The sequence below is a fragment of the Echinops telfairi genome, unplaced genomic scaffold (genome assembly GCF_000313985.2).
Source record: "Echinops telfairi isolate 266 unplaced genomic scaffold, ASM31398v2 ScPeMD7_7458;HRSCAF=8496, whole genome shotgun sequence".
Taxonomy (NCBI): domain Eukaryota; kingdom Metazoa; phylum Chordata; class Mammalia; order Afrosoricida; family Tenrecidae; genus Echinops; species Echinops telfairi.
In genome coordinates this window covers 48,272,595-48,284,609 of record NW_022111358.1, presented here as the reverse complement: position 1 = coordinate 48,284,609, position 12,015 = coordinate 48,272,595, and the positions used below count along the sequence as shown (strand labels likewise).

The 12,015-nt window shown below is 56.8% G+C and overlaps 1 protein-coding gene across 2 annotated transcripts in view; it reads left to right on the top strand.

Annotated features, from left to right (window-relative positions):
• Nucleotides 1-12,015, top strand: part of CYTH1 (cytohesin 1) — a 33,137-nt gene that overhangs the window by 18,153 nt on the left and 2,969 nt on the right. Inside the window, exons 3-11 of one of the 2 annotated variants that reach the window (XM_013006307.2) lie at nucleotides 1,902-1,966; nucleotides 3,813-3,879; nucleotides 4,101-4,219; nucleotides 4,554-4,634; nucleotides 5,081-5,193; nucleotides 5,940-6,088; nucleotides 6,290-6,401; nucleotides 10,425-10,501; nucleotides 11,480-11,551. In XM_013006307.2, coding sequence (XP_012861761.2) covers nucleotides 1,902-1,966; nucleotides 3,813-3,879; nucleotides 4,101-4,219; nucleotides 4,554-4,634; nucleotides 5,081-5,193; nucleotides 5,940-6,088; nucleotides 6,290-6,401; nucleotides 10,425-10,501; nucleotides 11,480-11,551 — 855 coding nt within the window. Of the gene's footprint in view, nucleotides 1-1,901; nucleotides 1,967-3,812; nucleotides 3,880-4,100; nucleotides 4,220-4,553; nucleotides 4,635-5,080; nucleotides 5,194-5,939; nucleotides 6,089-6,289; nucleotides 6,403-10,422; nucleotides 10,502-11,479; nucleotides 11,552-12,015 lie in introns of both variants that reach the window. The other variant, XM_045299762.1, reaches the window with a different exon arrangement.

The following is a 12,015-nucleotide window of genomic DNA, read 5'->3' as shown; positions in this document are numbered from 1 at the left end:
GCTGTCTCAGTCCATCCTGTCGGGGTCTTCCTTATGTGTGCTGACCCTCTGCTGCACATGTCCTCCGGGACCAGCCATTTACACACTGTCTGTACCTGGTGGTTCACTCCTGTCCGCGACCATGAACTCTGTGACTGGGTCAGGTGCTAGGCCCTGTCACCTATGTCCTCCCTCCTGCCTAATTGTCACACAGAGTCCCCGTTCCAAAGAGAACTTGTCCACAGCCCACCATTTCAGGAGGTAGTAGATGAGCTAGATCCAGTGTGCTGAAGGGAGAAGTTCAAGCAGCACTGAAAGCCTCAGCTGAAAATAAGGCTCCAGGAGCGATGGACTACCTGTTGAAGTGTTTCCGTTAGCTGATGACACACTGGAAACACTCATCTGCGCCAGGAAATGTAGATGGCTCCTTGGCCAGCTGACTGGAAGAGATGTACATTTGTGCCCATTAGAAAGGTGACCCAACAGAATGCCCAAGCCACCAACAGTAGTTTCATGGACAGCACGCACACGTACAATCGGCTGATGATCACCCAGGATGGTGGCAGTGGGACACTGACAGAGAGCTGCCCCAAGTTCAGCCTGGATTCAGAAGAGGAGGTGGAACAAGGGACATTGTTGCCGATGTGAGGTGGATCGTGATTCAGAGCAGAGGATATCAGAGAGATGTTTACTTGTGTTTCATTGACTCTGCAAAGGCATTCGACTGTGTGGACCCCGATCAACCATGGATAACCTGGAGAAGAATGGGAATTCCAGAACACTTCCTGGTGCTCATGAGGAACTAGTACATGGACCCAGAGACAGTTGTACAAACAAGGGAACACTGCATGGTTTTCAGTCAGGAAAGGTGTGTGTCAGGGTTGTATCCCCTCACCGTACTTCTTCAGTCTGTGTGCTGAGTAAATCCTCAGAGAAGCTGCTTTACATGAAGAGGAGTGTGGCATCAGGGTTGGAGGAAGGCTTACCAGCCTCCGATACACAGATGACACAACCTTGCTTGCTGAAAGTGAGGAGGGCTTGAGTTCCTTGCTGATGAAGATCAAGGATTCCCGCCTTCAGTATGGATTACACCTTACTGGAAAGAAGACCTAATTCCTCACCTGGACCAACAGGTAACATCATGATAAACGGAGAAGAGGTTGAAGTGGTCAATGATTTTGTCTTGTAATGATTTGGATCCACAGTCAATGCTTTGGAAGCAGCAGTCAAGAGATCAAAAGATGTGTTGCATTAGGTACATCTGCTGCACCAGACCTTTGTAAGACTATTGAAAAGCAAGGATGTCACTTTGAGGACTAAGGTGTGCCTGAGCCAAGCCATGGTGTCTTCCATTGCCTCATATGTGTGTGGAAGTCAGACACCGAGCAAGGAAGACCTAAGAAGAATCGTGCATTTGAACGGTGCTGGAGGAGAACATTGAAAGACTCACAGGCTGCTGGAAGGACAAACTGACCTGTCTTGGGAGAGGTATAGCCAGACTGCTCTGTGGAGGCAAGGATAGCAAGATTTGATCTTACCTACTTTGGGCATGTTGTCAGGAGAGACCAGTCCCTGGAGGAGGACATCATGCTCAGTCAAGTGGAGGGGTGGTGACAAAGAGGAAGGCCCTCAAGGAGGGCCGCAGCAATGTGCTCAAACACAGGAACAATTTTAAGGATGGTGCAGGACGTGCAGTGTTTCCTTCTGCCCTGCACAGGGCCAATACCCATTGACTTGGCACCTGTCAACAACAAATGATATCCTGGCAGGGAGCTCATCGTTGTTTCAGATTACATTGCCTGTCTGATTGCATTTGTATTATGTGTTGTATTTTTGTTGGCATGGGGGCATGCAGAACGTGCCTTCCCGTGGTTTGCCCAGTGCTGCCTCCTACCGTTAACCCTGGGCTCTTTCATTTGTAGAGGCTGAAGGATGAGATAGCAGAAGTAGCGAATGAAATCGAGAACCTGGGGTCCACGGAAGAAAGGTGAGTCTGCTCAGCTGCTGGCCAGCCTTAGAGGCGGTGGTGTCTCGGTGCCCTAATGTTTATTAAGACAAAAAAACAGACAGCACTAAAGGCATGGACACATCATCCTGATGGAGGAGGCCATTGTTACAAGGTCTGAATGGCATCCAAAGGCTCGTTGAGATACAAAGCTTTATAAAGGGTTTCGGAGAGCAAAGGAAACTCACAGAAGCATGCCTCATGACTGTGACCCCTGAACGGTCTCCATTACAGTGACACGGCCAGCCAAGCCAATAAAAGACAGACCGCCCCTCTCTTGGCCGGCTGGGAAGGGACAGAGGTAATTCACTCTCTCAGGCACTCTGCCAAGATGACCCACATCATCGATTAGTGATCAGTGATCTATGTGGAGACTCTGCAAATGGACTTGGGGCTGTCACTACCATCTACTGCCTTTGGGAACTGGGTGTTCTGAATTTAAGCTCTAATACAACACAAACCACACTGCCAGCCCCCGGCCAGACACCCCTGGGACCCAGAGCGCCTCTGCTTGGCCCTGTGGTGCCCGCTGTGCTTGGCCAAGCTTCAGAGGTTCTGGTTTTCTCTGTGTCAAGTCAGCCCTCCCCAAGTGACTGTGAAAGCCGTCCGCAGCAGCTCGTGCCCAGCGTTGTCTGCAGTGTCAGATGCGTGTCGGTGCCTCAGAGGCACAGGGGCAGGAATGCAGGGGAGAGGGCGGTGCACAGTGAGGACAGGAGTCTCTGGGCAACATGAGACATTAGTGTCTCTAAGTGTCTGGTTTTGAATGGGGGCTCCAGACCGTTCTCTAACAGTTTAATGCAGTCATCAGGCCGTGTGCAGTCCACGGGTGTCTGTTTTCCTAAGCCTTAGGCTCCCCGGCTAGCTTCACGAGGCTGTTGGATTTTGTGATTTTGAACTCGGGTGGGTGGGGGTGCTTGACTTCAGGGGGCTGGTGTCAGCTCCTGTGGAAAGTAGCAGCACGTCACTGAGTCTCTCTCATTAGCCTGCATGAAAGCTTGCCCTCTTGCCCGTTTAAAAAAACCTGCCCCATCCAGGTCCCATCAAAGTATGAGATACTGTTACAAGGGCATGGAGGGAGGCCACAGGTAAAGAGCAAGGGTTTCCACCCTGTGTGTCTGAAGACGGGCTTCTGCCTGGGTGTGTAAAGAGCTCATGGGACCTTACATACAAGGACAACCCGAATGAAAATAAAGGCAGAAACTTGGAATACACAGGTCACCCAGGAAACAATGCTGCACAGGAAGGGGGTACCCCACCTGCACAGCCTGGTGCTGGGAGGGTGGGGGGATGTGCTGTGGCTCAGTGAGCTCCAGGAACGTGTGTGCGTGAATGAGAGCCACTGAACCACCAGGCCCACCCCTGGGTGCACACACACTGCCACACAGTGACAGAAGACAGGCCTGCGGCCCCACTGTGTGCTGTGTGTGCTGAGACATGCGTGATTCTGTGGTGTCCAGGACCAGACAGGAGGTCATGGTTGGCTGAGCAGAATGTTAGGATGGAAACTAACTGTAGACAGTGGTAAGGAATTTTACTGGGCGAGGAAATCGTTCCCACACGGGATTATTAAAATCATCATCAAAATCATTCTCACGAGCATTAACATGGGTGTATTGTGGTGTGTCAGTTACACCTTACACGATCTGCTTGTTTTCACCATCATTTACAAAAGAAAACCACTGACCTGGTGTGGGGCAGCTGCCCCTCACTTCATGGGGCAGAGCCGCCCCAGTCCTGCCAAGTCCTGGGAGGCGAGTGGGGGTGCCGTTGGTTTCTCAGTGTTTCCCTCACCTGGAGAACCAAGGTGGCTCTGTTGGTTGTTTTACAGGAAAAACATGCAGAGGAACAAACAGGTAGCCATGGGCAGGAAAAAATTCAACATGGACCCCAAAAAGGTATGGGAATGAGTGGTGTGTTTTCATGGCGCCCCGAGAGCACTGGTAGCTCAGCGGCGGACACAGCCGTCATGTCGCGCAAAGGCCCCGTCCTCTCGAGTTGTACACCCGGGCTCCTCAACAGTAACCCCTGACCTGGAGTAGCCCTAGCGACCTGTTCACCCCTGCCCCCCAGTGCTTCTCCTGGGCATCATGGGTCTCTGGTGTCCCCCCACCCCCAGGGGATCCAGTTCCTGATGGAGAACGACCTGCTCAAGAACACCTGTGAGGACATCGCCCAGTTCCTGTGTAAAGGCGAGGGGCTCAATAAGACGGCCATCGGTGACTACCTGGGGGAGAGGTGAGGCCGTCAGGACCTGCAGACACAGAAACTGCCCCCCACCCCACCCCCTCCAGATGATCCCAAGGTGCCGTGGAGGGGAACTCTCTTAGGGAGGATTTTAGTGGTTAGATGCAGAGGCCACAGCAGCCCCTGCTTGTTCAGGTCATAAACTCAGATGGGTTTCTTCTGTGGTGCCTGACTGGCCGACAGGTGACTCAGTGGTCAGCCTTCCTGAGCCCACTGGACCTGGACCTCAGAGTTTGGACATAGGACTGAACAGGGGATGGGTGCCTCTCAGGGTCCGGGTATGATCTCTGACCTGGGCTTCCTGGCTTCGGGCTTCTCTCAATAGGGATGAGTTCAACATCCAAGTGCTTCACGCCTTTGTGGGGCTGCACGAGTTCACAGACCTGAACCTTGTCCAGGCCTTACGGTGAGTAGCCTCCCGGGAGGCACCTGGGACGGTGTGGGAGACGGGTGTTGGATGACACGAGTGATCACCCCCAGGCACAATGACACTTTGCTGCCATCGTGTCTTTGGGAGTTATTTCTAGAATCTTGAGGTTTCTTGAAAGCCCACAATCTAGTGGGCCATGGCTGACAGTGGTGGGCTGGTGAGAAGAAGTGAATGGTGATTCATTGGCCCGGAAGCCCGAATCTGTGCAGATGCTCCTTGGGAGTCGATGATTACTTCCCATTTGGAACCCCCTTCACATCCACTCGGCCTTTGTTTCGAGAAGAGTGCTGAGGCTGGAAGGGCGGTCTGCTCTGAGCGCCACAGAAGATGGCAGCCCAGCAGGTCCCCCCTCAAGTGTGACGCTACATAACTGAAGTTGCACACCCACGTCTGAAGCCGTAGCGCGCCTGTCTCCCCCACAGGCAGTTCCTGTGGAGCTTCCGGCTGCCGGGGGAGGCGCAGAAGATCGACCGCATGATGGAGGCCTTCGCCCAGCGCTACTGCCAGTGCAACCCCGGGGTCTTCCAGTCCACAGGTAACGTGCGCTGGCACCGCCCCAGATAGGTTCCTTGCCTGAGCAGGAAAGTCCAACAGGAGAGAACAGAAATATTCATTGTGACATCTATGAATCATGAGATAAATAGACAGCAACTGTTACAAATCACGTTTATCAGGGGGAAAAATCTTTGATGGCAAAAGAAAATGGTCGTCAGTGGAAGTCCACACTGTAGGCCTGCTACCGTGTGTGTGTCTGGGAGCCACATTTGGGATCCGTGGGTACCACTGGGTGAGGAAGATACTGGCAGGCATGTCTGTGAGGAAGGCCACCGTGGAGGGAGACTCTCATTTTCTTATTAGGCAGACTGCCGGCTCCCAGGCCATCAGACATTATGGTTGTAGTGACTGTTCATTCTCGTGGTGGAGGATTAGACCCGACGACTGTGTTTCTCTTGTGATGAGCCCATGTGCCTAACGAGCAGACACGTAGCGCGGAGGATGGGTGCGAGGGCTTGCGTGCTGCAAAACCCACAGACTGTGCGAGGTTTGTGTAGAGACGGGCTGTGGCACTCCCTGCGTGCCCTCCCCCGATGCCATGCTGCTGGCAGCGTCGGACATTCTTCCAAAGGGGCTGGTGTGCATTCACAGCGTGCGCGGCACACGCCGCTCTGTACCTCCACTCTGCGCCTGTCCTCAGTTACTGTCCACCCTGCCCCCCCCCTCCTCCCCTCAGGGTGTGCCCCTGGCCCCCTGCCTTGAGCGAGCCTCCTCTCTTCTCTTCAGACACCTGCTACGTCCTCTCCTTCGCCATCATCATGCTCAACACCAGCCTGCACAACCCCAACGTCAAGGATAAGCCCACCGTGGAGCGGTTCATAGCCATGAACCGGGGCATCAACGACGGCGGTGACCTGCCCGAGGAGCTCCTGCGGGTGAGCCGAGCTGCCTTGGGCGGGGACTGCCAGCAGGGGTGGGGTGTTCCTCCTGTGGATTCACTGGGAAACTCCCAGGCAGGCTCAGACACCATCCGTCACATTGAATCTGGAACTGCTGCGCCCTCCTATTGCCCAAGTGTGAGCCAGGGGGGAGAAGAGCTAAGTCTGCAATCAGACCCCCTGCCCTCTTTCCCCCAGAACCTGTATGAGAGCATAAAGAACGAGCCCTTTAAGATCCCTGAAGACGATGGCAATGACCTCACCCACACCTTCTTCAACCCTGACCGGGAAGGCTGGCTGTTGAAACTCGGTGAGTGGCGCCCCTGGGCTAGGACTTTTCATTGGGGACTGAGCTGGGGGTTGGGAAGGTGGTTGGGCTGCAGGGTCAGCGGGTGGGGCTGCTGTGGAGAGACAGGGCAGGGGTGGGGGGTTTCTGTGTAACAAAGATCTTCAGAAAGAGATGCCCCAGGACACGCTATGCGGGCGTGTGTCTGCGTCACATCTGGGGACACGCTGTCCTCAGCCGTCCATGTTCATGTTTCCACTTGTAAGTCCGTTGACAAGGTGTCGTGTGGAGGTCCCCTTGGACCTGACCCAAGCCCGTTTCCCCGTCCTTTGGCCTTGGGACAGCGACAGCTGTGTCCATCTGTCCACCTCCACCCCACCCCCTACCCCATGCATCCTCACCACCGCACCTTCCGCAGGCAGCATGCATGGCAAGCTAGAGCCTGGCTGCAGCGCCCCCACCACGGCACCTTCCTCTCCCTCCGTCCGGGCCCAGGCCCTCCACAGCGCCAACCACTTACCCAGAGGCCCTTTCCCTCTGTATCCCGGGAGCCGGTCACTGTGGAAGGACGCCAAGAAATTCACAGATCTGAGTGGGTTCTTGACCACTAACCACAAGGTCGGTGGTTCAAACCCACCAGCTGCTGTGCAGGAGAAAGATAAGGCTGTTGGCTCCTCTAAAGATGTACAAGCTCAGAAACCCTGCCTGTACAGGGCACTGTGAGTCGGAATTGACTCAATGGCTTATTTTACTTACTTTTGTATTTATTTACTTGTTTGCTTTTGAAGAGGTCCCTTTGTTTTCTTCTGCCCTGGCTTCTGAATGTGTGTGGGCCCCCACCAGGGTCCTCCCTTCTCTCTGGGTTTAGTGAGGCATCCAGGAGAGGTGCAGCACAGCCTGCCGTCCTTGGCACCCGGGAATCAGAGACGGAGTCTTGATGCTCTTCCTGGTTCAGAGGCAGCCCACCCCCTCCCAGTGTCCGCACACAGCGACTTAACGGATGCCTTCTCCCAGGGTGCCTTCATGGGCCAGGGTTGTGCATGTCGCTCGGCCTGGCTAGCCTTAGATTTCTAAGCCAGGGGAACCGTCGAAGGGACAGCTCTACACTGACTGATTCCCAAGGCTCTGCCTCCACACTGCCAAGCAGGCGGGCCCTGCAGGAGACACTGGCATGTTCCCCCAGTGCCCAACACTCCAAAAGATGGCCCTGAGCCTGCACCAGGGAGAGCCTAGACTGTAGCTCCACCTGGGCCCATGGACGTGGTGCGGTCCTCACAGCCCTTCTTCTCAGCTCCCTCCGAGTGAGCACCTCCACCTTCCCTAGTGTGAACATGTCTGTGTGTGTGCCTGTCCCCGAGAGTCTGTCCTCTGTAGACCCATGTGTGCCTGGTACACGGGCCAGGCCGGTGTGTCTGAGTCATCACACACACTTTCAAGAGACCATCCTGCCCCGTCAGTGACTCAGGGCATAGCGGTCACCATCAGCTGTGTGAGCGGGGGTGTGTAGAATTGTGGGGTTCCAGCCCTGACCCAGACCCAGCAGGTGTGGCCCCTGCGGCCGCCCCATGGTTCCTGGGCCTCATTTCTGGCTGTCGGCATTGCCTGAAGCAGGCGTGCGGGTGACTGAGGTGTGCACCGCGCGATGAAGGAGCTGAGTCAATTCATTTGTTTTAATTTTCTTTTCTCCCTCATTTGTATGTTTCCATGATTTGGGCTCTCCTTTCCTTGCCCCAAACTCCAGGAGGTATGTAACCCCGGGCCCCGCCCGCCGCTCTGCCCAGGCCCCGAACTCGCCGCAGCCTTTCTGAGTCTGTTGTCCCGGTTATGTTGTGTTCTTTCTGTTCTGATTTTTAAATTGCTGGTGGTAGTGTTACTGCTGCTTCTAACTTATTGTACAGTCCCTAGGGAACCGGCGGGTCGGGCTCATCCTGCAGGGCTAGCCTCTTGTTGTCCGGTAGCCAGGCTCTAAGGGCTGGGGGGGGCGCTTAGGGCGGTGGGAGGGTGTGCAGTCAGACGGGCTGCTGAGGACCGAGAGCACATCTGCAGGGAACCTGGCCAGGGCGCGGCATCTTGGTTGGATCACAGGGACGTCTGTGCTCCGCATGTGGAGTCCAGCCAGGAAGGAGGGGCAGGGAGAATCCTTCGATTTCCTAGGGCCACTTGCATGCTTCTAACAGACCACGCGCAGAAAACAGATGGAGACGAAGGCCCGGGGTCCAAGCAAGGCTTCGGCAGCCAGTGGGCCAGGTGTCTCCTCAGCTCCAGGGGCACCCTGGCGGGGGTGGGGTGCTTTCACTCTGCCATCTCTGTTTAGGTTCAGTTTGGGCTCCTCTTTCCTGGGGAGTCCCCACAAGAGCCACACAGGCCCTCCACTCTGGGTGGGCACAGTGCGTCATTTGCCCTCTGTCAGGAAGCAGGCTCGGGCCTGCTGGGGCTCTGCCCTGAGCCCCACTATCAGAGTGTCGTGGGGGCTCGCCCTAGACTGGGGATGGGCACGGGGCAGCCAGGGGCTGAGCCTTCCACAGGGACTGTGCAGGTGCGCATTGCTCTGTCTGCTTGCTCGTGTCTGTCTACTTCCACCTGCAGGGTTCCCTCGGCCGAGGGCCAGGGACAGCCAGCTTTGTCCTTAGAGGAACCCCCAGCTCTGCTCTCTCCTGGGTCCCTCCACCAGGGCTGGGGTGGGGTAGCCTGTGATGGAGGTGAATGGGGACCAGCGTGAGTTGGTGTGTCTCCCTGCGTGCTGAGCCCAGGAAACAGCAAACCCACGCCCATCCAGTTATCTGGCCGGGAGGAGGCAGTCCCTGCCTCAGAGCACACCGCCCGATTTTGGGTTCTCCCTGTGCCTCCTTCTCCCATTCATTCCCACCCCTACACATGTGTCTTCTTGTCCCTCTCTTGCTTTTTTCTTAGTCTCATGCCCGGTGTCCTACAGGGACCAGGGCGGGGGTGGTGGGGGTGGGGGTGTCACACTGAAGTCAGAGTCATGAGGGTGGAGGGGCTTCCTGTGCTTTGGAGCTGGTGTAGGGTGGGCTAGACAAGGGCTTGCTTATGCAAACCCCCCTATCCTGACCTGGACAGCTGTGGCTCAGACTTCCTCCCTAGAGCTGAGCAGCGCCCACCCTCCACCCCCCCCACCCCCCAGTGCTCCACAGCCCCACCATGTAGCTTCCTCTGGTGTGAGCACATGGGCATGCCCTGGAAACCCCCCACCCTGTTGAGGTGCTTATGATGATGGGGCTGGTGTCACTGAGACCTGGCCACCCTCTCCTCTCAAAGCCATGCCCCTGGAGGTGAGGGCTCACCTCACCTGGGCCCCACTTGGGCAGCCAGGGCTGCAGGACACACCACGGCCAGCACCAGGAGACTCACTCCAGCACACAAACCCAGCAGGGCAGACTAGGCTCATGTGCAGACAGGGCCCCTTCTCAGGGAGGACCTGGGTGGCTCAGGCGAGGCTCCTGTCGGGCACCAGCATTTCTGTTGAGAAACACAGGTGGGGTCCACCCAGGGCTGCTGGGCCCCTGGTCAAGTTGTCTGAGTTCCTGAGGCCTCCCTGGCTGAGGTCCTCCTCCAGCACTGGGGGCCAGGGTGGGGGGGTGCTCTGCTCTCAGACCGCTGAAAGGTCAGTGAGAGATTTCACCTTGATGCCGCAGGGAGGCTGCGGGCAGGGCCTCAGGAGGGTGAGTACCAGGCTCCAGGAAGACGGGATTTGCCAGAAAGGGATTGGGCCAGCCCCTGCCTGTCTTCCCCTTCCCACCACCCTGCCCCCTCTGCCACTGGCCACCACACAGTCAGGCTTCCTGCTGCCGATTCTGCAGCCACAGCCATTTGTTCCCATGGTGGGCCATCAGCACCCCCGGGGCCCTGCCCTGCACTCTGGCTCCATCCCCCAGTGTCATCGACTGCTTGCTCCGCTCATCCATAAAGACGCTTCTGCCTCGGCTCTGTGTCTCATGCCCTGTCGTCCGCCATGGCCCTGCCCCTGCCTCCGGCTCGCCTGGGTGGTGTGGGCGGCACCCTGGCGACTGCGCTCCTCTTGCTCTGCAGGGGGCCGGGTGAGGACCTGGAAGCGGCGCTGGTTCATCCTGACGGACAACTGCCTGTACTACTTCGAGTACACCACGGTGAGCCCCGCAGGGCGAGGGCACGGCCACCAGAACTGGCTGTTGGGGTGAGGGGCTGGTGCACAGAGAGTGGGGTGAGGGGACAAAGGAAGAGGGACAGACGGGAGGGTGTTTGGGTTGATAGTCTCTTTGTTTATTGATCGGTAAGTGGAAACTCTGCTCCCTCTCCCAGAGAATGGTGTCTGGAGGGCAGGGAGGGTGAGGGGCACAGCCTCGGACCCGTCCTGGGGGAGGCCGAGGTGGCCCCCAGAGTCATTGCCTCCCAGGGCTGTGCTGTGTGTGACATGGGATCCTTTGCCTGTACAGGATAGGAAGACGGGGCCCGATGGCCTCAAACCACCTGCATAGCGCAGGAGAGCGCCCTAGGAAGCTCAGCCCGCAGACAGCCTGCCCAGGGCGAGCTCCGGCATTCCGGGGAGGAGCAGGTCCTCTCAGGGAGATGTCAGGAACTCCGATCATGAGCAGTGAGGGCATGAGGCTGGAAGACGGGTGGGGCGTGCCGGCCACAGGACAACCCGATGGACCCCAGCCCTAGCAGTGGAAAAAGGACTGTGGGGTAGGGATGGAGGCAGACTGGGGCAGGTGGAGACCCCGGAGCAGGACCATGTGGGGTCAATGCATTGAGGGTGTGATCCAGGAGGAAGTATCTCCTGGAGCTTTGTCCAGGTAGGCAGGGTCTGACCACCTGCTACAGGCAGCAGAGACTGTCTTTCCAGCAGGACTGAGGCCTGGGAGATGTGGCAAGCCTGGCCAAGACATAAGGCCCTTGTAGGTGCAGGCAGCTGTCTGCTTCCTGGAGATGCCACCGGCTGTCGTAGACACACTCTCAAGGTGGTTATGGAATCTCCTGAGCTCCCACGTGGCCAGGAGCTGTTGCTGATGGAGATGGAGGATGCTGGTCGCTGTCCTGAGCCTGGTCTCCCATTAGAGTGTGGCAGGGGGTCCTGACAGCCCCCCTCTCTTCTCTCCTATCTGCAGGATAAGGAGCCCCGGGGGATCATCCCTTTGGAGAACCTGAGCATCCGGGAGGTGGAGGACTCCAAAAAACCGGTGAGTACTCATCGTCCGGAGAAAGCGACGGGCCCAGCAGTCCTCTGAGGATGCATGGACTTGGCAAACGCTTGCCTAGAAAAGCCATGCGAAGGACTACTAGGACTTCCCGTTTGTCCTGTCCTGTGCGGCAAGGGCGTGTCTCGGGAGCTTGTGTTCTTCCCATCTGCTGTATTGCGTGAGGACTGACCATGCCCTTCCACATATAGTGACTGTCGCTCACTGACTCTCACGGAGGGTGCCTATGTCCTCACTTAGCGAACGAGCATCACTCACCTGCTCGTGTGCGGCATTGATGGTAGCTCACTGCACTCAGTGAGCTCGCTTACCTGCATGAGACATCGGTGGCCTTTCTCCTCACTCAGCAAAGACCGTTGTATCAACTCCTGTTTCCCCTCACTCAGCAGGGACCACTGTATCTATCAAGTAACTGTTTCCCCTCACTCAGCAGGGACCACTGTATC